Source organism: Herpailurus yagouaroundi, unplaced genomic scaffold (genome assembly GCF_014898765.1).
Source record: "Herpailurus yagouaroundi ecotype Mexico unplaced genomic scaffold, PumYag 166, whole genome shotgun sequence".
Lineage (NCBI taxonomy): Eukaryota > Metazoa > Chordata > Mammalia > Carnivora > Felidae > Herpailurus > Herpailurus yagouaroundi.
In genome coordinates, this window is record NW_024412407.1 from 4830573 (window position 1) to 4857732 (window position 27160).

The 27160-nt window shown below is 54.5% G+C and overlaps 1 protein-coding gene across 4 annotated transcripts; it reads right to left on the reverse strand.

The window, feature by feature from the left end:
* Window positions 1–341: 341 nt before the first annotated feature.
* Window positions 342–25244, reverse strand: ASIC1 (acid sensing ion channel subunit 1). Of its 4 annotated transcripts, none has more exons than XM_040488187.1 (12): window positions 25115–25244; window positions 23881–24258; window positions 23058–23253; window positions 6157–6307; window positions 5414–5541; window positions 4981–5131; window positions 4571–4627; window positions 3947–4100; window positions 3416–3507; window positions 2837–2916; window positions 2644–2748; window positions 342–2484 (listed from the first exon to the last, which is right to left on the reverse strand). In XM_040488187.1, the coding sequence occupies exons 2-12, from the start codon at window positions 24240–24242 to the stop codon at window positions 2380–2382; spliced, it is 1581 nt and encodes a 526-aa protein (XP_040344121.1). In that variant the 5' UTR covers window positions 24243–24258; window positions 25115–25244; the 3' UTR covers window positions 342–2379. The 4 variants fall into 4 exon arrangements, with proteins under 4 accessions (XP_040344121.1, XP_040344120.1, XP_040344118.1 ...); XM_040488186.1 differs by having other exon boundaries at window positions 4981–5134; XM_040488184.1 differs by lacking the exons at window positions 23058–23253; window positions 23881–24258; window positions 25115–25244 and adding an exon at window positions 8997–9828 and having other exon boundaries at window positions 4981–5134.
* Window positions 25245–27160: the final 1916 nt, after the last annotated feature.

Consider the following 27160-nt stretch of genomic DNA (forward strand, 5'->3'; position numbering starts at 1 on the left):
ACTACCTCACGCCAGAACTTGGACCCAACTTTGTCCCTGACCTTTAAAACCTAAGCTGCTTCCAGATTTTATTTTGGATTTTGACCCTGCCCGCTCTCCAAAGGATCCTTTGTGCTAGGACTTCTCTTTGGGACCTTTGACCTCTCCCTCTTTCCCTGCCCAGTGGTTCAAACCATACCTGGTGTGATGGTCAGTCCGTCCCATCCCAGGAGAACCAGAGTCTCCTTGCTCAAGCCTCCTTACTCCTCCCCAGTTGTTTGGCCCTAAGCTAAGCTCAGTTTTAGGCACTTTGTGGAAAGGCCCAAATACTCTTCAAATAAGAGAAGAACGACAACTGAAGAGATGGTTGAAACCCAGTTTATTAGACCAGAGGCATGCGTCACCCGTAGCCCTGCCTGCTGTTCTCCATCCGGTGCACACCCCTTGGCCTTGTTCCTGCTTCCCTCTGGAGAGGTCTGATCTCCAAGGAACTTCTAAGAACCAAGAGCTCCCCCAACATCCCATAGCCTCACTCTCTAGCTCCAGGCAGTGCACAGGTGACCTGCCACAGGTCCTGTTCTGGGGTTGGAGACCAAGAGACAGTTGGGCGGAGAAGGCCTGGGAAGGGGTAGGGCTCTGGCCTAGGAGGAGTGCCTGGGGGAGGGGGCATGGCAGGCCCTCTACTTCACTCATTTCTCATTAAGATAGGAAGGGAGAGACAGAAGAGCAGAGCTTTCAACTTCCCCTCTAAACCTGTATTTTTCCCCACCATTACCAAACCATACCTCACCAGAAAATAGAAGTGGTGGGCTTAGGTATCAGGTGAGGAAAGGAGGCTGGGCACCCAGAAGGAAGGAAAGGTCACTGGCTGAGGACCTGAACTTCTGTCTCTCCAGCTACAAGACCATAGTTCCCCTTGTCTCTGACACCCTTGGCTTGGTGTGCAGAGCAGATCTCCACTCCCTGGGCAGGGTCTCTTTCCGCAGCTATCCCTTCCCTGGGGAGGCCACAGTCAGCCAGGCAAAGGGCTTTGTGATTGTGAAACAGGGGAGGGAATGTTAAGGCTACGGGAAGGGCATAGGGTGCCCGGGTTGGGGGCAGAGGGTGAGGCCAGAAAGAGGCAGAGCTTGTGATTCACAGCTTCCTTTATGTCGCCACCGAGACAGTGCGAAGGTTACAATGCGCGTGTCGTCTCCTTGTGCTTCTCAGAGGGATGTGTGTACACAGTACAGACACCAGGGGAGAGAGTCCAACTCTTTATACAGGCGAAGGCATTCAGAGACCAGGGAGGGAGTAGAAACACAGAAAGGGGGACTTGGAGCGGGAGGATGGTTCTTAGAGACAAGAGGGGATGGGGTAGAGACAGACAGAGTTAGGGGAAAGTATATACAGAGATATAGCAATATAGAGTCTGTATCATATAGAAATAGAAAATGCAGATGAGGTTGTTGAGAGAAGCAAATGAAGTTGGGGGAGAGGACTTGGGAGAGTTCCATAAGAAAATTTATGGATGCGGCCCTCCGCAGGGGCCCCTGGGAGAGGGACCAGTGAGGTTAGGCACCAGTGTCCCTCTCCCTGAGCTGGAAGCCAACCAGCTGGATCTTTCATGGGACAGTAGAGGAGTGCTACCTCTTGGGATTTCTCTCCAGCAGTTCTGGGGTGGGGGTGAACTTGTAGGTATCAGGATGTGGCCTACAGCACCAGGGCCACATCTTCTCCCCATCATCCACTTCTTCGGGGTATTCCCATCCCCAACTCCCTAGATAGAGACTTCACATGTAAGGGGGTGGGAATGGGGACTAGGGTCTTAGTTCTTGCCTGGAAATTTGCGGTTGGGGGGACACTGGGCTGAGAGGGTCTCTTAAGGCTGGGGAAGCCTGCGCCCGGGGCCCCCCCCGCAACTAGCCCTCCCCTTCAAGGTACATTCTCTGATTCGGGGCCAAATTCCAGACCCCAAGGATCCCCTCCACCCCCCACTGGGAGGGGCTTTGGTGACTGGTGGCAGCAGAATGTAGGTGGACAGTCAGATGACAGACAGCCAGACAGACATAATTCAGGCTGGGAGCTGGGGGAGGCAGCATGGAGCAGAAAGGGGCAGCCTGAGGTCACCTGCCCCATTCTCTCTTTTTAGTTTTTAGTTTTTTAGTTTTTTTTAAGTTTTTTTTTTTTTTTAGATTAGTTTCAGTAAAAATAAAAAGAACGGGATAGAGGCAGGGAGAGGGCTCTATGGTCAAGACTCCTTCCTCACCACAGACAAGAGGAAAGGACTGCCCAGGAGTGGGGGACTACCTTGGGAGGGGGGAGTGAGTCCCCAGGGCAGATGCGGAGGGGCGCAACTGAGGGCCCCCTTATTCTCCTAGCCCTCCCCACCTAGGCCTTTGGTACGGTGGCCTGCGGGGCTCAGCAGGTAAAGTCCTCAAAAGTGCCTCGGGCCGGATGGTGAGGTAGGATGTTGGCAGCATACGTCATCCCGGCAGGATGGCCCCGGAGGCTCTCACACGGGTTCTAGGGGAACGGCACAGGACAGGGACTGGTTATCAGAAGGGCGACAGGTGGTGCTGGGGCTCGGGGGAGGCAAAGGAGAAGAGGTGGCGAGGGGGGTGGTCCTGGGGTTGGGGGGGGGAAGGGGCGGGGCCGGAGGGCACCCCTCTCTTGCTCCCTCACGTGTCTTTTGACGTCATCCAGGCTAAGGGCCACACCCTTGTCCGCGCTGCTCCTTTTGGCCTCCTTCTGGCACTTTCCTCTTCTGCACAGCTTGTGCTTAATGACCTGAGACAGAGGTGGGGTGGTGAGTGGTTTGGCAGGCCGGAACCCTGCAGCGCCTGTGGCCCCACCCCGACGGCCCACCCACAATTACCTCATAGGCGTAGTCAAAGAGCTCCAGTACTGTGAGGATGCTGGCCCCAATGAACAGGCCCATCTGGCCTCCAATGTCACCTGCAGGGGAGGGGGCACAGGGAGGTTAGTGGTGTCAGGACACCTTGGAAGCAGCAGAGCTTACTGGGACAGGGACAGTTAAGTCATATTTGCAAAAAGATCCACAGCCTTTGCACAGAAGGAGCACAAAGCGATTCTGGTGGGGTTTATTTTCTTCTCCGTGCTTTTCTGCATTTTTTTTTTAACTTTTCTAGAGTGAACAGGTGTTATTCAGAAAATACAAAATACCCCAACATTCATTTTCCGGGTAAATTTTCAAAGGCTTATGAAAGAGTCCCCCCTTCATGCCCACAGGCCTGTCTCTACCACTTTGCCCTAAGAGAAGGTTCAGCCCCCTCCTCCCACTATATACCAAGACAACAGAGTTTGGGGAAAGGACCCGGGGGGATGGCAGGCGAGGAAGGAACTTGCGGGACAGAGGTAGGCAGCCTGCTTTGGGTAGTAGGGTGTCACGCCATGCCCATGGCATGGGAAGGGGACAGTGCCATGAGCAGCTCACCCAGGAGCCCTGCAATTTCATAGGCCTTCTTCTGCTCAATAGTCTCATAGTTGAGGACTTCAAAGAAAATGTCCAGCACCAGGATGTTCTCCCTGCAAAGGGGTTGGGGGAGGAGACCTAGGTTCAAGTCACATCTCTGTCCCTTACTAGCTAGGTGACCTTAGCAAGTTATCCTCTTTGAATCTGTCTCCATGTCCATAAAATGAGATGTCAATGGGGGTACCTGCCTTTTAGGATTGTTGTAAGGATTAAGTGTGATGGCACCTATGAAAAGACACTCCGCACACTGGCAAATGTGGAGTGACCCCAGCTGTAGCAGTGCGGATGAAGATAGAGAATGAAGCAAGGAGGAAAGAGAGGTGCTTCCTTTGCTTGCTCCAGCTAGATCTGCCCTCCATGCCCACCCCAGACTCCTTGGTTGCCTTCTCCTTGTTATCTCAACCTCCTCCTGTCTGCTGGCCCCTCAAAGCCCCGTTATACCCTTTACAGTCCCAGCCCAAGGGCCCTGCCCTGCACAGTTAGAGCCCTTACCCTATGTACTGCTCAGACTTGTTGAACTTCTTGGCCAGGTACTTGGCTGACGCTTTGCTGGGGATCTTGACCATGGACAGCTCCTTGCCATAGCGGGTTAGGTTGCAGGGCATTTCACACACACAGTATTCCTGGTCCTTCTCCACCAGGAAGTCTGTGCCCGACCAGGTGAGAGGCACCAGTTGAGTGGGGCTCTTCGGCCAGCACCTTCCCAACATGAACATCCTGGCCCTGTCCAAAGGAAGCCTGGATCCCCTTCTTTTTACCTGACCTGTCCTTTGCCTCAGCCCTGTGCCTGCCCTGTGCCCACCCTGTGCTGATCCTCACCCAGCCTCCCCATGGATATTTCATAATCCTGTATCTCATTGCTTCAGGGCCCTTGGGGGTCAACCAGCTGAGGTGTTGACGAGAGAGGGTGAGGGCCCCTCCCGGGTGAGCCTGGTTCATTTTTCACAGGGGCCTCTAGAGATGCCATTCCCAGCCTTGCTGAGGTCAGACACAGGAGAGAGAGTTCAAGTGAAGCCTGATCCAGGAGTTATCTGAAGCTTCTGGGAACCTGGTCTGAAACCCCCATGCACGTGGCTCCTTCCTTCCCCCAGACTATCCCAGGACAGGGGTGCTCACCCAGAGCAGGATCCGCACACTCCTTGTACTGTTCTGGAGTGCAGTATGGGGCATCCCCTAACAGAGGAGAAAAGACAGTGGTGCAGGATGGAGATTAAAGGGGTCTTCTGATGATGGTGGTATTAAGGGCCTAGAAACTGGAAACTAGGAGAGGGTGGGAGGGCAGGACTAGCCAGCCCCCAGTCTGTCCTGAAGGTGACCCACCCCACAGTCCACACCCCTCTTGGATGCTTTCCAAGAGGTCAGAGGGACAAGAGCCATAGGAATATGGACGGGGCTAGAACTGTGGTGGGGAGAAGCCAGTTAATCTTGCTTCCGTGTTGGCAGGTGGTTGATATGCATGGGGAGCTGGTGAGAGGCAATGCAGGCTGAGGGGCCCCAAGACTGTGTCTGGAGCTTTGGGGCCTGACCTGGCATGTGCACCATGCGACAGTTACAGTTCTCCACCAGGTAGCGTGTCTCACAGTCGATGCGGCAGGCAGTTATGCTGTAGGAGTCGAAGAAATCCGAGTCCATGGTAACAGCTTTGCAGGTGCCCCAGGGCGGGGGCAGGTAGATGAGCTGCTGGGAGAGCCGGGGAGCTGGGGGGTGTGGGGACTTCTCCCCGAGTCACCTTGATGGACTTGTCTGACAAGATGCAGAACTCAGGAGTCCTGCCCCCTCTCCCTCTGCAGACTCTGAGGGTCTCAGAGTTTACAGAGCATTCCTGTTCATTCATGCTTCTCACTAGTCAGACTGAAACCCAGACCCTAGCTCACCCGTCCCTCCTGTATTGATTGCCCACCACTCCATCTTGACCCCTCAACACCCCACCCTGGGACCAGCCTCCCGTGGTCCTCTCACCCGCTGCTCCTGGCAGGACACAAAGGTCTGGAACCCTGGGGCCACACCAAAGCCCAGCTGGTCGATGAAGGGAGGTTCATCCTGACTGTGGATCTGCACTTTGATGCCCGCTTCGAAGGACGTCTCATCTATGGGAATGAGGGGGGTATGTATCGGGAAGGCTTCTGACTCCCTAACCTCCTTCAGAGCTGGGGTCATGCCACCTCTCCTAGGAATAAGCACAGTGCACACTGGGACGGGGAGAGGGGTTAGTCTATGGGGCCCATCCCCAGGATCCTTTTGGGTTTGCTAACTGCATGCTGCCCTGATGAACCCTGCAACCTACATACTTTTCTTATCTGACTTCAGCTATGCATCTCGGCGTTTCATATTCTTTCCCAGACACTATCTATTTCTCCCTCTCCTTTTCTCTCTTCTCCTCATGTCTCTCAGTCCCAAGGCCCCCTGGGACCAGACTAACGGCAGACGGCCCAAGAAGAGAGGGAGTTATTTATAGAGCGAGTGGCGGCCACTGATGGAAAGGGATGGCTGGTTACCTTGGAGAGTAACTGAGCCAGGAAGGGGGAGCCAGAGAACTGTGAGGGTGGCATTCAGGTAGAGTCGGAGATGGAGATGGCAAGATGCTAGGAAGAAGGGAGGAGAGCCCAAGTCCTGCCTCGGGTCCCACAGTGGAGCTCAGGAGTCCCCTGGTGGAGGCTGATGACTAGGGCCATGGGAAGGGGTCTCAGAGAGAAGTGACATACCAGTCTCTCCCCATACGGGCAGGTACTCGTCCTGCTGGATGTCCAGCATGATCTCCAGCCCATTGCCAGTCCCACCCTTCATGGTCTTCAGCCGTGGACGCCCATCTCGGCCCGAGTTGAATGTGTAGCACTTTCCATACCGTGTGAAGACCTGGTGAAGGCAGAGTGAAGAACCTGAGAGTCCTGGCAGCGCCCCCTACCTACCAAGGGCTGTCCCCAGACCCCTCGGCTGCTCAGCAATGATTCCTTCTATGTAGCCCATTCTCCATATGTCCTCCTTCTCACTCATTCGCTGCCCTTCTTTGCCCTGCTCTGTGCCCTGGAAAGCTGATCCTGATGGAGTGTGCTGTCCGTGCCCCTTTGTCACTTGGACAGGCTCTGGGTTCGGGATGGCCACTGGGAGCTATCACTAAGGGATCAGAGGGCAGAAGGAGACAGAGATCCGGGTGTTCATCCTTCCCCACCCTTCTCCCCTCTGAAAATGTTCTGGCAGTGGTTTAGACCCTGTAACTACAGACCCTGCCAGGAGGGCTCCCCGCATAGCACCGCTGCCTCCCTGTACCCCTTTAGCTTGTATGTGACAACTTCCCACTATCACTAGGTGCCTCAGGCCCCTTCAGGCAGAGTTTCCTTAACTCTGCCCACAGCTCTGTAAATAGACCCTTTGTTCAAGTCTTTTCAATTAGACTATCCGAGTGGCAGTCTTTTTCCTGCTGGGACCCTGACATATATACACCTCCATCACCAGGATCCCGTCACTGCCATACTCCTGGTCCCTCCTTGAGACTCCCTCCTTGAGGCCCCCTCCTCAGGTCCAAGATCCTGGGGCCTTCTGAGATATGATTTCTCTTTTCCTGGATTTTGCCCCAGGCATCTGAAATCTTGCTCTCCCCGAGATCCTTCCCCCAAACCAAGCGAAGCTTTTTAGTTTTCTCTAGCAAGGAGCCCCTTATGTCCATCGTTGTCCCATCATCACCAGAACCTGAAAGCGGACCTAGTTGCCATCCCAAGGACCATGCTCACCCAACCACCAGCATCTCCTCTTCCAGGATCTGGTACCGAGCATTCAGGGCATGGTATGCTTGGAAATGTTTGTGCAGAACTATGAGGGCCTCAGAGGAGATCTGAGCCCTGGGGGCAGTCTCTCCAGCCCATCCCTCAGAGCAGCCCTTATCACAGCTCTGACCACACAGCCACGGAGAGAAGAGTGAACCAATTCCTTATGGCCCTCTCCCTGCTGCTTGCCTGAATGTTTCCACGTTCCCACAAATGGGGTGAGTATGCTTTGACTACTGCTTGATGGTGACAGAGTCCACAAAGCAAGTCAGAAGGTCTACAGACACAGCCCAGGGAAAGAGAAAGACGGTGTTAGGCCAGACCAGAGCAGTGGGGGTATGTGGAGGTTCCTAAGAAATAGAATCCCTGTCCCCTTCCCCCTTCCTGAAACAGCCTCCTCCCCCATTCAGAAAAGAAAACATGTGCTCTCCTCTATTCTGTGGGTAAGGCCCAGAGATGAAGTAGAGACAGAACTCCAACAACTCCCAATCCCCCAGCCCCACAAGGAAGTTTTGTGGCACTCAGTCACAGGCTCCAGACGCACACCCACGCCTACCCTCCATCTGGAAGGTGAGGGACCCCAGGTGGCCCAGAGCACCAGCCCTGCCTGGGCTGAGGGCTGTGAGGTTGACCAGTGGACTGCTGCTGCCACCTGGTGGTTCTATGTGAGAAGTGTTCTACCCTCAGGTCCAGAGGCAGCTAAGTTGACCCCTTTGTTATCCCACGTTCCTGTATTTCCCGACACGCCTGAGATCCAGTGGCCAAAACCTCGAGGTCCCTGTCTGCGGTTGGTCCACAACACACTGATGACAGCCACCTGCTCCTGCACTATGGACGAGGTGGGGGATGGAGGGACAGATGTGGGGGAAGGGAAGGCCAGGCATCTGGCACCTGGAGGGGGCAGGAGAGGAGTCAGGCCAGACAGAACTGGAAGCTGAAGTGGGGAGGGGAGGGGGTGCCATTTGGTGCCTCAGCAAGGACCCTAAACTCCAGAGTGGGAGGGCAAGCAGGAGGCTGACTCCCACTGAAGGCTTCCCTGGGCAAGAGGATCCCTAGTCACTCAGAGCTGGAGGGGAAGGGGAGGATTTAGAGGAGGTCTGTTGTTCTCCCTCAGATACACAGACAGACAGACACACACACACACACACACACACATACACACATACACACTCGGTAGGAGGAACACTGAAAGACCACATGAGGATGCACTGACATCCCTGCTGTGGTCATTACTGAGAAGGGGTGTGGTGGGGTGGAGTTGGGGGCTGTCCCCACCCCTCCACCTCCCTTCCACACTCTTCTTCTGTGCCTCCAGAGACCAGGTTATACCTGCCCCAGCTCCAGTCCAGGGGTGACAGTCAAAATTGTTAAGGCCAGGAATAGGTACCCACCATCAGACCAAAGGTTGACCCCAAAGACAGACTAAGGTCCTAGGCCCTGCTCGATCGCAGGGAGGTCTGGGAAAGGGCTGGAGATGCTGGAGAATATTCAGGGAGACACCAGGGGCCTCAGGGCAGCAGCTAATTACCAACTAGCACAGATGAATTTCAAGATTCTAACAGGAAGAGCAGGACGGCACAGACCCGAAAATAGCAGCCCGGTTCCAGACCCTGGGGCTCCCGGGGCAAGCTCTGGCCAGGTCTCTCTGAGACAGGTCATGAAGTGTGGGTGGCCCAGGTGAGGCAGGGGAGGTGGTCACCAGCCCCAGCCCCAGGAGGCGACAGTCAGGGTGTGCCATGTCAGACACGCTTAGGGTGCTACGCCCGGCCCAGGCCCCCACTCACCACCGAGAAGTTGTGAGGGCCACAGGGCCCCCCGCAGTAGGAACAATAGAGCAGCATGTCCTCCAGCCGGTGGCAAGAGCGATTGTAGAAGCGGTGCAGGTTAAAGGGCTCCCCAGAGAAGGCCTCAGGCCCCGGTGGGGCCAGAGGCACCCCAGGGTCATCACTTTCATCCAGCCCCAGCATGGGGGCCAGGTAGAGCAAGTCGGGGTAGCTGAGCTGGGACAGCCGCACAGCATTAGCGTTGCAGAGGGTGACCGCCGGGAAGGCCAGCTCCGTGGTGGCCACCTCGTCTAGCAGAGTCACGTGCGGGTAGCTGAGGTAATAGGCAACGCGGTCCCCTACCTGGCACAAGAAGGCACCCAGTGCCAGAACAAAGGCCACTGCCCACAGGGCCTGCCTCGGCCCTGGACCCCCCTCCACGAAGATGTGGCTGGTGCCATGCAGGGTGCAGCTGTTGGCAAAGGCCACCAAATCCATGGGCGAATCCCCCTCTCTAGCCTTCTTCCTCACTGCCTCCTTTTCCTTCTCTTCCTCCTCTTCTGATTCTGACTTGTCCCGCTGCCGCCGCTGGTGCGGACCCCAAACATCTCCCAAGGGCCCTGGGGCTTCCTCTCCAGAGGAGAATGACACAGAGCAGAAGATCTGGATGGGCATCTTCTCCAGGGGCTTCCTGGCACTGGGGATTGGCAGGTGAAGGGAGAGACAGATGTGATCTCAGGCAGGGTCCAGCAGAGCCAGCCACCCAGACCTTCTGCCAGGTCTCCTCCGCCTCGCCAGCCAGCTGTCCTTCTCTGCCAGGGCCTTCGTGGCAGTGTGGCTGAGATGGGGCTGAGACTGGGCGGGGCGTGGGGAGGAGGACCTGCCTGCTCTGCCACAGGGCGGGCCTCTGGGCTGATGAATAATGGATGGCGGTGGGAAAGGGAGGCTGATGGACGGGAGGGAGCCCCTTTCCCGTCACCAGCTCCAGCAGGACAGAGGGGGTTGAAGACAGTGGAAACCCTAGACAAGCCTAGGGGCTCCAGGTGAGATGGGACCTAGCAGATTCCTTTGCTTCCACAGCCCAGAGCCACAGTCCCTGCCCCTCCCCCATGACATTCAAGCTCCCTATCACCATCCCATCGGTTCCTCAGCATCTCCCTTGGTCTTCCTGTCCCAATTCTGGGTCCTCGCCCCCATTCTCACCGGGTGCAGCCATTTCCCTGAGATATCAGAGCCTCTGCACTCTCGGCTCTCTCAGACCTCTAATTCCTCCATGACTCCCCCTGATCCATAATCCCCCCAATTATTTCACTGACCATATACCCCCATCATCTCCCAATACACACATAAGACCCCAGTTCCCTTTCAGTCACTGCCCTGACCCCAATTTACCCTGCTACTTCCTGAACCCTTAATTCCCCTGTAATCATTGCCTTGACCTCCAATTTCCCTCCCGCCAGTCCCTGACCCCATTTATCCTCCCCTGCCTCCCCTGATTCTGGCTCAGCTTCAAGTCCTCACCCTCCCCTGTGCTGAGCAACACTTAGGTCACTTTCCCCTCCTCCACCTTTCCCTTCTGTGGCTTGGGGGGCAGCCCAGGTTCCATTAGCAGAGGTCTCTCACTGACCACAGACTCATTTATGGCCAGTTCCCGGCACCAGTGTGGGGGAGGACCCTGTCTCTTGCAGCTGAAAAGCTTCCTGGCAGACCACCACTCCCCTCCCAGCTTGCCCACCCCTCAACGTCCAGGAGAGGAGTTCGAGGAATTCTGTCTGGTAGGTGGAAGAAATTGAGATCAGAGAATACTGCTAGGTCAGGTGGAGAGTGTCAGGAACCAACTCGGGGTATTCCCCAAACCCTCAGCCTCACACATACCCCTGGCTGCTCAGTCTCTGAGACTTGCCCCCAGTTTACCATTCTCTGCCCCCAGGCCCCTGGCCCCTCTGTGCGCTCTGATTACTCAGGGCCAATGATTGAGGAACTTGAGCCACAATCCAAGTCTCTAGGGCCTAGAAGGTGACCTGAGGGGAGGAGTGGAAGGGAGGGAGAGAGGGGAAGCCTGTTAACCCTTCCTTTGCAGGACCAGAGGTAAGCAGTGGAGGTCAGATGAGTCTACTGGGCCTTGCCCTTCCTTAACCATCACACAGCCTCAGACCTCCTCCCCCCTCCTTTTCTCCCCTCCCTCCCTGCTCCCACACCTCTTCCCTTCTCTGTTTCCATGCAGAGACCCTGGAGTGTGTTGGGGATTGGAGGCAGGGTGCCAGATGCCAGCAGAACTGACTAATATAGGACCTTTGGCCTCAGCTTTGCTGCCAGGGACACAGAGGCTCCAGAAGAAGAGCGGTGTTTGAGCTCTGGCCCATCTCCATCTTTCACCATTGCCCTCAGACTGGCCTCCACCTCTTTTGCCTAAACAATGGCTTTCCAACTGCTCTCCCCAATCCCCTGCCTCCCAGTAGTTTCTCCCCACCTTATATAATTCTGACCATTCTCCTGCATAGAGACCTTCACGCCCCAGTGCCTCTTGGTGAAATCACCTCCATCGCAAGAGGAGCTATGAGGCCTTTGCAACTTACCTTCCAGCCTCCCTTCCCCAACCTGCCACAGCAGTCTAGTGCCTAGCCACCATGCCCTTCTCCCATTCTGCATACACACAAGGCTCATCCACAGCTCCATGCTTTCCCTGGACTCCATCTGGAGAATTTCTACTCATTTTTCAAGACCTTACTCACATGTTACTTCCTCCAAGAAGCCTTTCCTGATTGCACAGGACAAAGTTAGTACCCACTCAGGACACAGAATGAGGGGTCCAAATCTGCTCAAGCCCCTTCAGGCATGAGCAGTGACCAACAGCTTCTTGAAGACAGAGACCGTGAAAATGAAAGAGCAAGACCCAGGGACCATGTTAAGAAACTAGAACCAAGAAGACCAGGAACACCCAGGGCAACCAGAGAGGTCACTCAAGAGATGAGAAGAAAGATTACCGCCCCCCAACCCCCTTCGACTGTGGTCCTCAGGCTTCTTCTGTATGAATTCATGGGTTCCTTTTCTGTTTCTGGTCCCGTGTGCATTTTCTCCACCTGGGCACCCCCCTCCCAGACCTCAGCTTCTAGAAGGCTTTGCCTGTCCTCAGGATGTGTGTTTCAGAGGTAAGTTCTAGGCCTGGGGTGAGGGTGGGGAAGCCACAGCTGCCCGTGCGTTCCACACCCACTAGAGGGCATTGTTCCCTTCCTTCAGACTTCTGGCCGGAGAGGTAGGTTAGACTTCCAGAGGGAAGACACCAAGACAGGGGACAGACACTTCCACCACGAGGCTTCACTAGAGAGAAGGGCACGCGCACACACAGCAGCTTCAGAGGACGGCAAATCCAGCATGGCAGGACACTTCTTCCCCCACACCAACACAAAGACCCACACTGCACACCTACACATCACTACACACAGCTGCCTTGTGGGGCAACAAAGACACACACACACACACACACACACACACACACACACACACACACACCAACCACATTTCTTCCCTCCTCCATCCTCTAACATTCTCTGCTACCACATCTTGTTCCAGTAGACAAATCCAAAATTTTCACAGTAATGGGAGGTAAGGAAAGTATCAAGCAGCACACACAGACCGCCCCCCCCCCCCCCAAGCACACACAGAGGCCCCAGGAGAAGTGGGCAAGCAGAACGCAGGTAGGGCAGCACTCGATTCTGAACCCTCTGTCCAAGGATGCAACCCTTCCCTGTGTCATTCCCTACCCAGCACTGCTCTTAAGCTGTGTGTGGCAACTCAGTGGTTTCTGATTTTCTCCACATGTTTTTCTAAACTCCCTCGCCCTCAACATCTGTACAATGTTTCATGCTCTTTAATTAATATCTCATGGGATCCTTATACAACCTAGTGAATTAAGCAGGTTTGAGTAACTTCACACCCCCCCGACAAATGAGGAAACTGAGGCACAATGATCTGTTCAAGTTTCATGGAGAGCAAGTAATGGGCATGAGACTAGGATTAGATCATCCCCCTCCAAATCCCTTCCTCCTTCTTCATTCTTTCATTTATTCATCAAATATTTACTGAGTATCTACATACTGAGGACACGTGAAGAATACATAGGGGCACCTGGGTGGCTCAGTCGGTTAAGCATCTGAGTCTTGGTTTCAGTTCAGGTCATGAGCTCACAGTTCATGAGATTGAGCCCCACATCAGGCTCCATGCTGACAGGGCAGAGCCTCCTTGGAATTCTCTCTCTCCCTCTCTCTCTGCCCCCCCCCCCATTCCCTCTCTTTCTCTCAAAATAAATAAACTTAAAAAAAAAAAAAAGAATATATAGAGGACCAGGATCTTGCCCTTGTGGAACTTACTGTCTGATGGGGGAGACAGACACCATTTTCTAAAAATTGCAAAACTAAATGATTAATCGCAAACTACGATAAGTGCTATGAAAAAAAATAATATGCTCTATGGGAGTGAATGACAGGGAGATCTGACCCAGCCTTGGGAATCAAAGCAGGTTTCTCTGAGGAAGTGATGTTTTAATTGCAATCTAAAGAATAAGGAGGCATAATTAGGTAAAGGTCTGCATGGGGGTAGGGGGGGAGGCAGGGGGAAAGAGTATTCTAGAGAGCAGAGTCATGCAAAGGCCCTGAAGACCACGGAAGGAGAGAGCTGAGCAGAGGAGGATGTAGTTGGAAAGCCAGGGCAGGGTAAGAACAGGCTGGAGGAACAGGCAGGACCCAGACCTCTCAGGGCGTTGAAGACCACAGCAAAGATTCTGGTCCAAGGACAATGGGAGGCACACCGTGGGAGAATTTCAAGTGATCAGAGCAGTGTTTTGAAGAAAGGACTCTGGAGTGGCCAGAGGGGATGCTGGAAGACCTGTTAGGAAACGGTTGCAGGGTCTAGGCAAGACGGTGAGTAGTGGGCTGGCTTGGTATAGGGTAGTAGGGTAGGGATATTTGGGAGGCAACAATGGCAGGTCCGGTTAAGGGCGGTGAGGGAGATGGGACTGTCAGGGATGATTTCTAGTCTGCATAAGTGGCTGTATGGTGGGGTGGCTCGCTAGGCCAGAACACAAGGCAAGGACTGGTTTGGGAGATAAGATGATGAATTTGGCTTTGCACATGCTGGGTTTTTGGAGCCTTGGGGACATCCAAGTAGAGATGTGAAGTGGGAGATTGGTCACTGGTGCTGAGGCTGAGAGGAGAGAGCTAGACTGAGGCATACATCTGGCACTCGCTGGTGTATAGATGCTGACTGAAGTCATGCGTGAAGATGAGATGGCCCAAGAATAGAATAGAAAGGAAAGAAAGAAAGAAAGAAAGAAAGAAAGAAAGAAAGACAGAAAGACAGAAAGACAGAAAGACAGAAAGAAAGAGCAAACAAGCCTGATTTGTCAATATCCACTGAAGCTAAACAGAATCCCAACCTGTGACTTAACCACAGCTCCTAGTTATATACCCAAGAAATGAGTACCTATGACAAGCAGAAAACATAAACAAGAATGTTCATGGTAGCTTTATTTATAATAGCCAAAAAACTAATAACAACCCAAATGTCTAGCAAGAGTAAAATGGATAAACACATCTTGGTATATTTATATAATGAGATACAACACAGCATTGACAAAGAGCTAACTACCACCACACCAAACAAGATAATGTCACAGACAAAATCGAAAGCAAAAGAAGACAAGCACAAAAGTGTGTATGGAGGATACATATACTCTAGGAACTTCAAGAACAGGTGGGACTTAACTGTCCCGACAGAAGTCAGAATAATGGTTAACTTTTATGGGACAGTATTGACTAGGAAAGGGCCTAAAGGAACTTTCTAAGGTGCTGGAAATGTTTTACACTTCTATGCCAATGTAAGTACATACTGATGTAATACTGATGTAAGTACATACTGATGTAATACGTAAAATATAACATTGTGAGATACACCAATGCAGGGGCACCTGGCTATGTGACTCTTGATCTCAAGGTCATGGGTTTGGGCCCCACATTGGGTGTAGAGATTACTTAAAAATAAAATCTTATATGTAAAAAAAAAGATACACCAATGTAAAAATGTACTAATGAAAAATTCATCAAGTTGCACCATTAAATTGTGCCCTCATGATTTATAAAAAGAGAAAAGCTTGGGATTGAGACTTGAGTAGTGCTGACATTGAACAGCCAAGTTAAAGAGAATGAACTGGCAATGAGACAGAGAAGGAGGAACTAGACAAAGGAGGAAAATCGAGAGTGTGTGGGTGTCAGGACAGAACGGTTTTAAAAAGAGGAGGTGGTCAACCATTTTTGAATGTTATTGAGAGAGTAAGGATAAAGAATGTTTGCAGGATCTGGCCACATGGAGGTCCCTGGTGGCCGCAGCTAGAACCATTTTGGTGGAGTGCTGGGGGCAGGCAGATGGCAGCCTGAAGCAGATTGAAGAGAGAGTTTGAGATGAGGAAATGGAGACAGTGGAATATATACATCACTTTTCAGAATTTTTTCTGTGAAAGGAAGCAGGGAGATAGTGTGCGAGCTGGAGCTGGAGGGAGCTGTGGAGTCGAGAGACCTTTGGTTTTGGTTTTTATCTTAACCTCAACCCTGATACATAGCAAGTGCTCAATAAATGATAGCTGTCGTTTTAGCTATGTATTTCTAGATGGGAGAATCATAAGCATGTTTCAGTGTCAGTAGGTAGGTTCCACTGGAGAGGCAGAGACCGAGTGTAGATGGAGAGGCAAAATCTTTAGGGTAAAATTCCTATATAGGTAGGAGATCAGATGGAAAGAATAGATTGAGATTTTCAGCCTAGATAAGAGGAATGCTCCCCTCTGGGGATCGCTGCCCAAAGGAAGGGCGAGTTCTTGGCTGAGGCTTCTATCTTCTGAGGCTTGTATCTTCTCTGTGGAGCAGGAGGCAAGGTCATCTGCTGAGGGTGAGTGGGGGGGCTAGGAAGGGCGGCTGTTTGAGATGAGTGGAGAAGTCTGCAGTAGTCATTGGGAAGAGCGAGGTGACCAGGAAAATACAATGGGGTTGCCAGGTGGCACAGCAGGCCCATTTCAGGATATTGATCATGGGCACAAGGTGATTTCAAGCTGGCCTATTGTGTGACTTCCTCCGGTAGAGCTTGGTTGCCCTAGAGCCACCCTGAGGAAAGCCAGTGGTGGGTCTATCTACTAAGGTCGGGATTTGGCCAGGTGGTGCAATGAAAAGGCAGAGGAATCAAGAGACTTGGTGTGGCCAACCTGAGTCTGGGGCTCCTTCTCCTTTGTACCCTTTTCCTTCCTGCCTCCTGCTTCTTTAGAGAACACGGCAAGCTGGGAAGCCAGACACCCTCCTCCCCCCACCACCCTGCTCCACACATCTGCTCCTACAGTCACACACAAAGAACCTGGATCTAGAAGATCTGAAGTCAAGGTCCCACTCTGGCATTCACTGGCTATGTGACCTCAGACAAGTCACCTAACATCCCTGAGCCTCAGTTTCCTCATCTTTCAAGTGAAGATATTAATATCTTCCTGCCTCCCAGAATTGAGGACCATGAGCTAAAGCAAAGGGAGTTTGTATATTGCAAAGCTCGACTGGAAGAGATGATTAATTTTGCTGCTATGTGCTCTGCATGCAACCAGAGGTTTGCCTGCACACAAGCTCCCTCCCACAACCACACTGAGCGGCGTGTGCCCCCATGCGCATCCACACACGTCCACCTCACCTAATCTACATCTCCATTCTCTCATCCTCAGACCTCACCATGGAGGTGCACATGTGTGCTTGCCCACTTGGGGCCCACATGCAGCGAATGTGTCATAAGGAAGGCTGAGTTGACTGCTATTCACGGTCAAGGCCACTGCAGCCATCTCACCCCTAGGAATGTCCCCAGCCTGGCCCGATGATGTGACATACTGATTAGAGACACACAGCCCTAAGCTACACAGCCCCCCTTCCCAGGGCCCCCGGGACTGCAGTCACATCAAGGAGGTGCAGATGAGAAGGGTGAGAAAGGGTTTTCTTTCCAAGAACTCATAGTAGCTCAGAAAAATCACAATTTGTCCTCCCTTTCCTTGGGGGGTGGCCTTAGAAAACCTGAGATGCCAGAGTCTCTGTCCTTAGAGTTTCTTAAGGGAACTTCCCCTCAAGGTGAATACACAGCCTTTTTGTGCTCGTTTTAACATTTTCCACAAGGAAGGGGCACCTGGGTGGCTCAGGGGGTTGAGCATCTGACTTCAGCTCAGGTCATAATCTCACGGTTTGTGAGTCTGAGCCCCACATCAGGCTCATTGCTGTCAGCACAGAGCCTGCTTTGGATCCTCTGTCTCCCCCTCTCCCTGCCCCTCCCCTGCTCACACACACTCTCTCTCTCAAAAATAAATAAAAACATATATACAATTTTTTTTCCCACAAGATGTCTGATCCATGTGTCCAGAAAAGTCAGTACCATACATCCATTCCACACATGGGCCAGCATGAGCTTAGCTAGAGAGTCCCAGAGGCTGAGGGAGGGGCTGCCCCCAGGCAAAGAAGAATTTAGCAAACTCCTTAGAGCCCCCTTTCCTCACAGGAAATTGGGCCTAGAAGCTAAGAAGTGAAGCCAGATGAAACTATGCCTAAAATAGAACCCAGGGGTCCCCATGCCCAGCCTCTCCCTCTGCCAGAACTAGGCATCACTTCTCATTCTTGCTGTCTGCTTCCCAGTTTGGCCTCCCAGAATCCTCACACAAGAGTCCTGACTGGGAGGTTCTCAGCCAGAGGGTAGAAGTTCCTGGAGCAGCCACCTCAGACCTACCGTGAGGGCAGGCTTGTGCCTAGGGTGCCTGGCTGGAGGCAGACAATGACCCCTGCTGGAGAGCAGTGAGCTGTGCATCTGCTGGGGGAGGATGGCAGCGGGTGGGGGTGGGGGTGGAGAGTCACCACACATTCTATGAAAGTGGAGTTTCTCGGGTGCCTGAGTGGCTCAATCAGTTAAGCATCTGACTTCAGCTCAGGTCATGATCTCACAGTTCGTGGATTGGAGCCCCACGTGAGGCTCTGTGCTGACAGACCAGATGGAGCCTGCTTGGGATTCTCTCCCTCTCTCTGTCTCTGCCCCTCCCCTGCTCGCTCTCTGTCTCTCTCTCTCTCTCTCTCTCAAGAATAAATAAATAAACATTAAAAAAAAAAAAACAAAACCCTAGAGTTTCTGAATAGCTGAGCTGGCCTGGGGAGATTGGAAGGACTCCACCCAGATGTCGAGGGTCCTCTGGTACCAGTCACATTACTCCCTGTTCCCTGAGGCTTCCTTTGTCACTGTCACCACTCTCTAGGCTCTGAGCCTCTCTGGGTACCACACTTAACTCCAAGCTCCCTGAGGGCAGGGACTGGGTCTCTGGCACCCAGCATGGGGCCTGGCCCTTAGAAGGGGCTCTGTCACAGTAATGAACCAAAGTTGAAGCATGCTCAGAAGCAACCTCCACCCGCGGCAGAAACGGGACCTCCCTGCAGGCCTCCCTCTGCTTCCCAGATGGATGCATACCAGGTGCAGCAGCGACCCTACCTTTGAGTTTTCCACAGGCCGGGGCAGGAGAAAGGCCCAAGGCTTGGAGGTGCTCCCTCCACCCCTGCACTTCCGACTCTGCCCCCAGAGGCACTTAGTTACTTACATCAATTCCCTATTACTTTAGCCAACAGCCGAGAGATCAATTAACTTGGAGTAGCCTCTTAGCTGGGAGAGGGGTGGAGTCAAGAATGGCAGGGGAGGAAGAAAGGACCGGGAGAGGAGGTGAGAGAGGAAACTACGTTATCCAAAGGATGTTTGTGAGAGAGAGACGGAAAGAGAGGGAGAAACCCCAACCAGGGTCCCCGGGATTCTTGCACCTGGCTCTACTCCCGTCTCCTCCCTCCAACCTCAGGCACTTCTGAGGGAGGGAGGGAGAGAAGGATAAGGCTGGAAGGAATGCCCTCCTCCAAAGTTAACTTCCCAGCTCCAGCCTCTCCGGTCCCTCTGCAATCTGTGCATGCTCCCCGTTAACCGCCCCCCCCCAACAAAAACCACTGGGCGTTTGCCCCCGGGCAGGGTTGCTCAGGACCCTGCTCTCTATGTAGCAGTCTGGGCAGCTTTTCCCCTCAGCAGCCTCCGTTCCCTGATAGCTGGAGGGAACAGACTCAGTGAGGTCTGAGCTGGTCTGAGCTGCTATGCGGTGGGAGGGGGATGAGGCAAGCCAGGGTGTGTGGGTGTGAGGGGTGTCAGTGAAGGGGCAGAGCCAAGTCGGGGATAAGGATGCTCCCATGCTAGCCCTGGCTCTCTCTGGGACCTGCACCCCGGCTCAGCTTGCTATAAGATGGCTGCTCCCTCCCCTCTCCAGGTCCCAGGATCACCCACCTACACCCACTTCTTACATCTGCTTCTTACCCCTCTAGGTGATCCAGAAGAGTCCTGTCCCCTTCCAGAATCTTAGGGGGATTTCTGTGCCTCTGGGTCCTGGCGGGGGGGGGGGGGACTCCTGTAGGCACCTCAATCCCTTATCCCCCAATTCCACCCCCACCTGAGAGAGAATACTATCTCCACTGCATACCCACCCCAAGGATTTCCATTTTCTGCCCTCCCCTTCCTTCTCTTCCAGGGTCCAGAAATGAATTCCCCACTCTCTCTCCCCCAAGGCAAAGGCTCTGGGTCTCAGCTGGAGGAGGGGGGTGGCATAGGGCTGACTGGGCAGCCATCTGCCAGCCCCCTCCCCTGGTGCTGTTCAGCATTCCAGCCACACAGGCGCTCCCACTGCCAGGGACAGATAAGGTGCAGCTGGAGGCTGGCACCAGCTGCGACTGTGCTCACTCCCTCCGGCCCCCACCCAGACACTGGCAGACAGCTGCGCCCCTGGTCCCCCTCCACGGAACCCCTGCCCTGCCGTGGCCTGGCTGGCCTCGAGCTGGGGTGGGAGAGAGCGGAGCCCCAGACCCTGTTGCCCTGGCAACGAAGCACCCCGCCTCAAAGGAAAAGAAGGGGACAGGGAAGACAGGGTCCTTGAGAGTGGGTCTCTGGTTGCTCTTATGGTAGCTCAGGAGAGAGCCGCTAATGTCTGCCCTCTGCCCTCTGCCTCTTCAGTCCCAAAGAGTTTCCAAATCAGTTTCTCCCAGATTTAGCCCAGGTTCCCCAAATGTATTCCTACTCTCCAAAGCCGACTCAGCTACGGCTGGGGGATGGACCCAGTCAAACACTCTGTGACCACCAGTCCATCCCCTACGGTTGAGCTGGATTCAGAAGCACGTCTGGGGGAAACACATCACTGCAGACCCCTGCTAGAGAAGCTGGGGTCTTTGAGGGACCAGAATATGCCCTTCCTATGCCCCCTGAACTGTCCCCCGTGAGCAAGGTTCTCACTGTTGGATAAGCTTTGCCCTTGGAAACCAGGAGAGGAATTCACATGTACCTCTGCACGCTATATTTTGCAAAAACTGTGAGCCAGGGCTTGGATTTCTAGTTAGAACCTCTGTTTCAAGGCAGCAGAAGATGCCAGGACAGTCTCTCCGGAGCTCTGACCCAATAGGCAAATGCTTTCCGTCAGTGCCCTGTCTGTCCAGGGGCTAAGTACATACCTCTTGGCCTAGCAGAGAATGGCAAGGATGGAGAGGCAGATGTTAACTATTAGACTAAAGAAGAAGAGAGAGAAGGTGGAGCATCCGGCAAGGAGTGTCTGTGCCCCTTAGTACCAGGGAGCTGGAGGAGAGGGCCTGAGCCCTTCCTTTCCACTGGGGAGATGTCAGACATGGATTCACAACCAAACTCCCATGTGTGTAGTAACATCCCTATTGGCGGAAGTGGTATAGTTCCTGACATGGAAAGAGGCGGGCAGGGAGATCTATGAGAGAGGGTGGAAGGAGGGGTTGAGAGGTTTGGGTGCAGCCAGATTCAGGGTCAGGTCTTTGACATGAGCTCAGAAACATCCAAAACCTAGTCTTCCCTGGCGACCCAGAACCAAGAGGTGCCAGTGCTGGGTCTGCAGTTTACTAGTTCTTGTGTCTCCCCTTACCCCAACCCCAAGCAAGAGGAAGAACTCAGATTGTTCCAGAGCTTTGTGAACCAGTCATATGTCCATCTGTCTACTTAGAATTGTTCCCTCAGATAACATGGACCGATCATAATTCAGTATCTCCAATTTCACGAACCGAACCTGTCTCGGCATCACCACTTGGAATCTTTCTGGGCATGAGGGACAAATGGAGCCTCAACTGAACCCTTTCTATGGACTAATTAAACCCCCACTTTACACCTTCTCGGGTTGAGCCAAGTATTCTGCCCACCATCCAGAATTACAAGCCATTCAAGCTAATGGGTTTTCTCTTTCTTGCTGGTCCCTTCTGCCTGTACACTGGGTATGTTACAGAGGAAGGCTCTGCCTTACTTCTACCTTCGCTTGCTTCTACCACTCATGGGTATACAGTTGGTGAGCCCAGGAACCCTTTGGTTTCAGGCTCTGGAGAATCCAGGACTTTTCTGTTTTGAGGAAGGAAAGAGGGAAGTGGTTAACGTGCCATTCTAGGCTCCCCATCAGCTTGGCTCGGCAAGGAGTGTAGTCTTGAAACCTTTGTCCGGCAGGATTGACAAAGGCACGTGAAGCTGGTTGGCAGAGCAGGGCATAAGGAAATTGGGAATCCTTGTGTAACCTCAGCAGGAGAAAACAAGCATGGCCACAGCTCCAACATTTCTACACAAGCAAATGCAGTTCATGCTCCCATAATGCTGGGAGGAAGCAGGCAAGGAGGGGGGGAAACGGGCAGGAAGGAAAGGGAATATCTGAGAGCGGAGAATTGGGGGCAGGCATGGATAGCAAGGGGGTCCTAGGGGAGGCTGGGTTTTCAAAGAGCAATGATCAGGATTGGAAATGGATACAGTGACTACAGGGCCAACAATATTAACAAAGAGCACACTTCATTGGAACTTAATGAGACATGAGTTCTAATCCTGAATCTGTCACTAACCAACTACGTGAACTCAGGCAACTCATTCTACCTCTCTGTGCCTCAGTTTGTGCATTTGTAAAATAGAGATAATGTGGCTGTTTATCCAGGGGATTGAAGGACAGCCTACAAAGCATTCTGAAGGGTTATAAGCATCGTTCTCTCATCCGGTGTTATTTTTCACACATGGCTCCAGGTCCTCTGGGCCCTTTCCAGCCTGTCTGGTTGTAACCGCTCAGGAATCTATAGGACTTGCCCAGGATCACCTGGCACATGAGATGCAAGTCAGTTCCCCTAACCCTCCTTGGGATGCTGGCTTTGAGGCAGCCCCATCTGTGGGGAGTGGTGTGTGTGTGTGTCTGTGGGGACATCTCCATTGTAAGGAGCAAAGGGATGAAAAAAAAAGCAAAGGGAACTTCCAGTTCAGCCATGATTGTGTACCCCAAATAATTTCTCCTTCCTCAGACCCTGGCTCTGTGGGTCTTGCTGGCAAAGGGGGAACCCAATCGGACAGTATGTGCATGTGTATGTGTGTGTGTGCATGTGCGTGTGCATATGTGTGTGTGTGTGTGGACAGGGGTGGCACAGAGAGAATTACCTGTCTGGCTATTTAAGAGAAAGCTTCCCTTCCCAGTTTTTTCAGTGCTTCCCAAACTTAAGTCCAAATCACCTGCTAAAATGCAAATTCTGATTCAGTTGGTCAGGGGAAGTGGAGTAGCTAAGTCCTGCAGTTCTTTCAAGCTCCCAGGTGATAGTCCTCAGACTTCATTTCAAATAATAAGGCTTACCCACCACCATGTCCAGCGCTGACACCTGCAGCCCACACAGTAAGCTGTGAGGTCAAAGCCATGCCAGGGCGTGTGTGTGTGTGTGTGTGTGTGTGTGTGTGTGTGTATGAGTGCGTGTGTCAGCCTGATGTGTGTTATGAACTGTGGGCCCTCTTTCCTGCCATCGTGGACACAAGGCTGATGCTCAGGCCCTTACACAGAGCACACGTGCCCCTGTGCTGAACTAAGTCCCGTCCGGACAGAAGCAAACCCCAGGGACCCACAGCTTCCTCTCCCAGAGTAGCAAGCTTGATGAGAGGCCCTTGGCTCCTAACCTCCTCCTCTGGGGGCAGGGCTGACTCATGCCCCACACCAGGGGACTCACTCACCACCTTGAAGTCTTCAGCGCTGCAGACCTCCCCCCGGAAGTGACAGGAGAGCAGCATGTCTCGAATGTCGTGCCCTGCCCGGTCATAGAATTCCCGCATGTTGAAGGGCTTGGGCTTGAAGCTGCGGAAGTTGGCCTTGTCCTGCAGTATCTCCAGCTGCTTTTCATCTGCCATCTGTGTGTCCGGTATCTCATACCTGGAGCCCAGGGGTGAGCAGTGCATGGATCAGCATGACCTTCCATTCATCCCTCCACTGGGCCTCCAGTGTCCCATACCCAACCTCGGTGGGGGGGGGGGGGGGGCAGGGAGGGAGGAGGGTAGCAACCAGCCCTGGGAAGCAGGCCTGGGCATAGGCACAGGAGAGCTGGGTGTGTCCAGAGGACCTGAACCCCGGGGTCTGAGAAGACAGTAGGATCTGCCGTGGCCACGTGGGTAAGGGAGAGGTGGGCAGAGACATCAAGGCAGGAACTATCTTTATACTACAGTCCCTACCCTTTAAGGATAGAGGAGAAGATCAAGACGCAGCAGCAGGAGGGTGGCAGAGGTCATTCCAGAGAAGGTGCTAATGTCTCATAGCTCAGGCTGGGCAGGGGCAGAGCTGTTTGGGACTATGCTGGGATCAGAGGTTGGGCTCCCTCAACAGCGTGCTCAGCAGCACCCCAATTCCTTTGCTGTGAGTGGCAGGCTTGGGGGGCCTAGAGGGCAGGGTTGTCCGGGCTTTACAGCAGGTTTGGAGAGGCGAGCCCCCTGATAGGGGTATCCGGAAGCTGGGATGCATGCAACTCCAAGGAGCCCGGCTAGCAGATGGGTGGGAGCCGCCCACCTGTTGTTGAGCAGGGCCAGCAGCTCCCCAGCGTGGTACAGGTCATTCTTGGAGACTTGGCTGAAGCGGAACTCGTTGAGATTGCACAGCGTGACGGCGGGGAAGGTGAGCTGGGAGGCAGCCACCTCATCGAGCTTGGTGACGTGGTGGTAGTGGAAGTAGTACTGCACTCGCTCGGTGCACACACACAGCAGCACAGCCAGCGAGCCCAGGAAGCACAGGGCCCAGAGCGCCCGCTTCAGAGACAGCCGTTCGTAGGAGAAGATGTGGGCCAGGCCGTGCAGCGTGGAGCTGCTGGCGAAGGCCTGGATGCTCACCGGCTGGACGCCACCCACCTCTTCCTCCTCGGCCTTCAGTTCCATCCTGGCCGAGGGGGTCCTGGGGAAGGGGGGGTGGGGAGGCTGTTATTGTCCTGAGATGAGAGTACACCTGGGGGGCCCTGCACGTGTGCCCATTCGGAATCCCCGACACCAGAGGTCACTGCCCCTGGGGCAGGAGACTTCCCTCTGTGTGTGAGCCCAGAGGTGGCCGGCCAAGGAACACACTCGTAGAGGAGGGTTCCTCCAAATGCGGGGGCACAGGGGTCAGCTCAGGCCAAGAGAATGCCCTCCCAGGAAAGCTTCCCAGGCCAGGGGAGACCCCAGATATAGTCACTGGAGGGTGAGAGGGAAGTCCCAATATTTCCACAGGCAGGCACAGGAGTTCCCTCCAGATGTGGGGTCACTCTGGGACAGGAATGTCCACCCCATCCTAGAGACGAAAACTCCCCCAGATGGACAGAACCCAGGGTCAGGAGCTCCTGGCCAAGGGTGTCCCCAGGACTGAGCTTTCATCTGGCTGAGCTAAACCTGGACTAACACCCCCCCCCCCCCCCCCCGCCCCGCGAGGTGGGGAGGGGCCCAGCCAGAGTCCTCACCTGCGGGCGTCTCCAGTTCTCCTAACCGCGCAGGCTATGTGTGTGTCTATTTGGGGTGGGGGGTGGAGGGCAGCCGGAGGTGGATGCATGGGTGGGGGGGGGCACGGTTCCCTATGACAGCTAGCTGTCCCCGCCCCGGACGCAACCCCCCCCACCAGTCCAGCTTCTCGACGCAGCCAGATCCCCTGCTCGGCCCCCGCCCCCCTCCCCAGCCACCGAGCCGCCCCAGCAGCTGGGGAAAAGCGAGAGGGGAGGAAAGTCTCGGCTTCGGGGCGCTGGGGAGTCCCTCAGCCAAAGGCGGGGGTATCGGAAACCCACCTGAGGGGGCTTCGGGAACCCGGCAAGCGGCGGCGGGTCCTGGGGCGCGGGGCCGGACTCGGGCTCAGCGCCGAGCCGCGGAGGGGCTCATGGCCCGGAGCCGGAGCCCGCGGCTGCCGCGGCACGCCGCGCAGAGCCCTGCAGGGAGCGGCCCGCCCGGCCCGGCTCCGCTCGGCTCTGTCCGCCCGCCCGCGCGCGCTCGCTCGCTCGCCTCGGCTCGGTCCGCCCGGGCTCGGCGCGGTGCGCGGTGCTCTCAGCCCCGGGATCTGCAGGGATCCATCGTCCGGCCGGGAGGCGGCGGGAGGGAAGGCGGAGGGGGAGGGGAGAGGGTGCGCGTGCGCGCCTACGGGTGTCTGCGAGGGTGTCTCTGGGCCGGTGTGAGCGCGGGGCCCCCGGACGCAGGAGCGGGACCGAGGGCTCCCCCCGCTGCCTCGCCCCCTCCTCCCGGCCGCTCTCGGCGGCTCTGCCTCCCTCCGGTCCCGGAGCCGTCTCTCTGCCTGTGAGGCCCTATGGCTTGTGTGTGACTATGTGTGAGGTGTGTGTGTGCGCGCGCGCGCGCGCGCGCGGGAGGGTGTCTGCCCCCAGCGTCCCCCTCCCCGCGCTGTCTCCTTCGGATCGATGCTCCTGCCTCTTGCTGCTGCTTCCTCTGGTGGCACACGCGGGCGCGCGCGCGCGCGCGCGCGCACACACACACACACACACACACACACACGCAAGCTCCAGAGTCACACTTGACTGATTCAAGCACTTGCTCGTGTGGAGACACAGACACACATAAGACCAGAGTCACACCACGGCCACTCACAGCCACACACACCCCCACAGACACCCACGCATCCCAGAGGCCTGGCCTACAGGGCAAGCACCCAGGAGCTGACACTTATTCACCTGTTCTTATCCCTGCTCCCACCTACATGTGACATGGGCACACATGTACATATATAAACAAACATACAGCCTTGGCCACCCAAATTCCATCCTTGGAGCCTTGGGCTTGCCTTTGGAGGGTGGCATATTGGCAGCCCCTCACTGCTAAACCTCTGAAGGAGCAGAGAGAAAGAAGAAATAGCCAGAGGTCAAGGTTTTGGACAGAAGTCAAGAAAGGGAAAGGGAAGGGGGTGGGGTGGGAAGGTGGAGGGTTAGGAGGGTGGGGGAGGACAGGATGAGGAAGAGATGGAAGGAGGAGCTGTACTCAGGAAAGGAGCAGAATTCTGGGGCACTAAGCTCAAGCCTGGGGGCTGCTCCTGTAGCTCTCACTTCTCTCCTTCTCTCCCTCCCTCCTCCTCCTCTCTGAGAGGCCTTGGGGGGCCCTCCCTATCCAATTAACAGAGAAGGAGCAATCAAAGGGAAGTTGTTAATTTGCTGATGCTCATTAGGGGCTCTTAGCACAGAGACTGTTGAGGTCTGATGGTGTCAGATGATGAGGAGGGGGGTGTGGGGGACCAGGATTCTATCTCTAGCAACTCCTTCACTCCACTTGCAGGCTGGCACAGCTCTGGAGAAGGAAGGTGAGAGGTGTGTTCCCAGGGCTTTACGTGAGAAGAAAGAACCTGTAATAAGAAGAACTGGCACAATGGAAAGAAGTTGCATGAGAAGTTGTGAAGTATTGGGGGGCAGGGGGGTACAAGAAAAACCAGAGAAGGGAGTTGGAGATCCCTAGAGGCAGTGTGGGCTTAGGACCCCAGGAGGGAGAGTGGGATCCATTTACTAAGGGCCTGGGCATGGTGCTGCCAAAGGGAAGGGAGGATCCTGGGTTCCCGTCTTGAGTTGGGGAGCTGTCCAGCAGCACCAGTGCTGGAGGGCTGCCATATCCCTGGGCAGCCACTGGGTGGCAGCACTATTCCAGATACTTAAAATCAACCCAAGGGGGCATTTGGGAGTGGAGTTTGGCTTCAAACAGGGACCGGAGGAAGCATGGGGCAGGATTCTTGAATTCCAAGTGTCTTCAGGGGAGGGGAGGACCATCTTGGAGCATCTGTAATTCCCCTAACTCCCCACCCTCGCAGGCTGAGTGACACATGGAGCTTCCTCAAATGGGTGCAAATT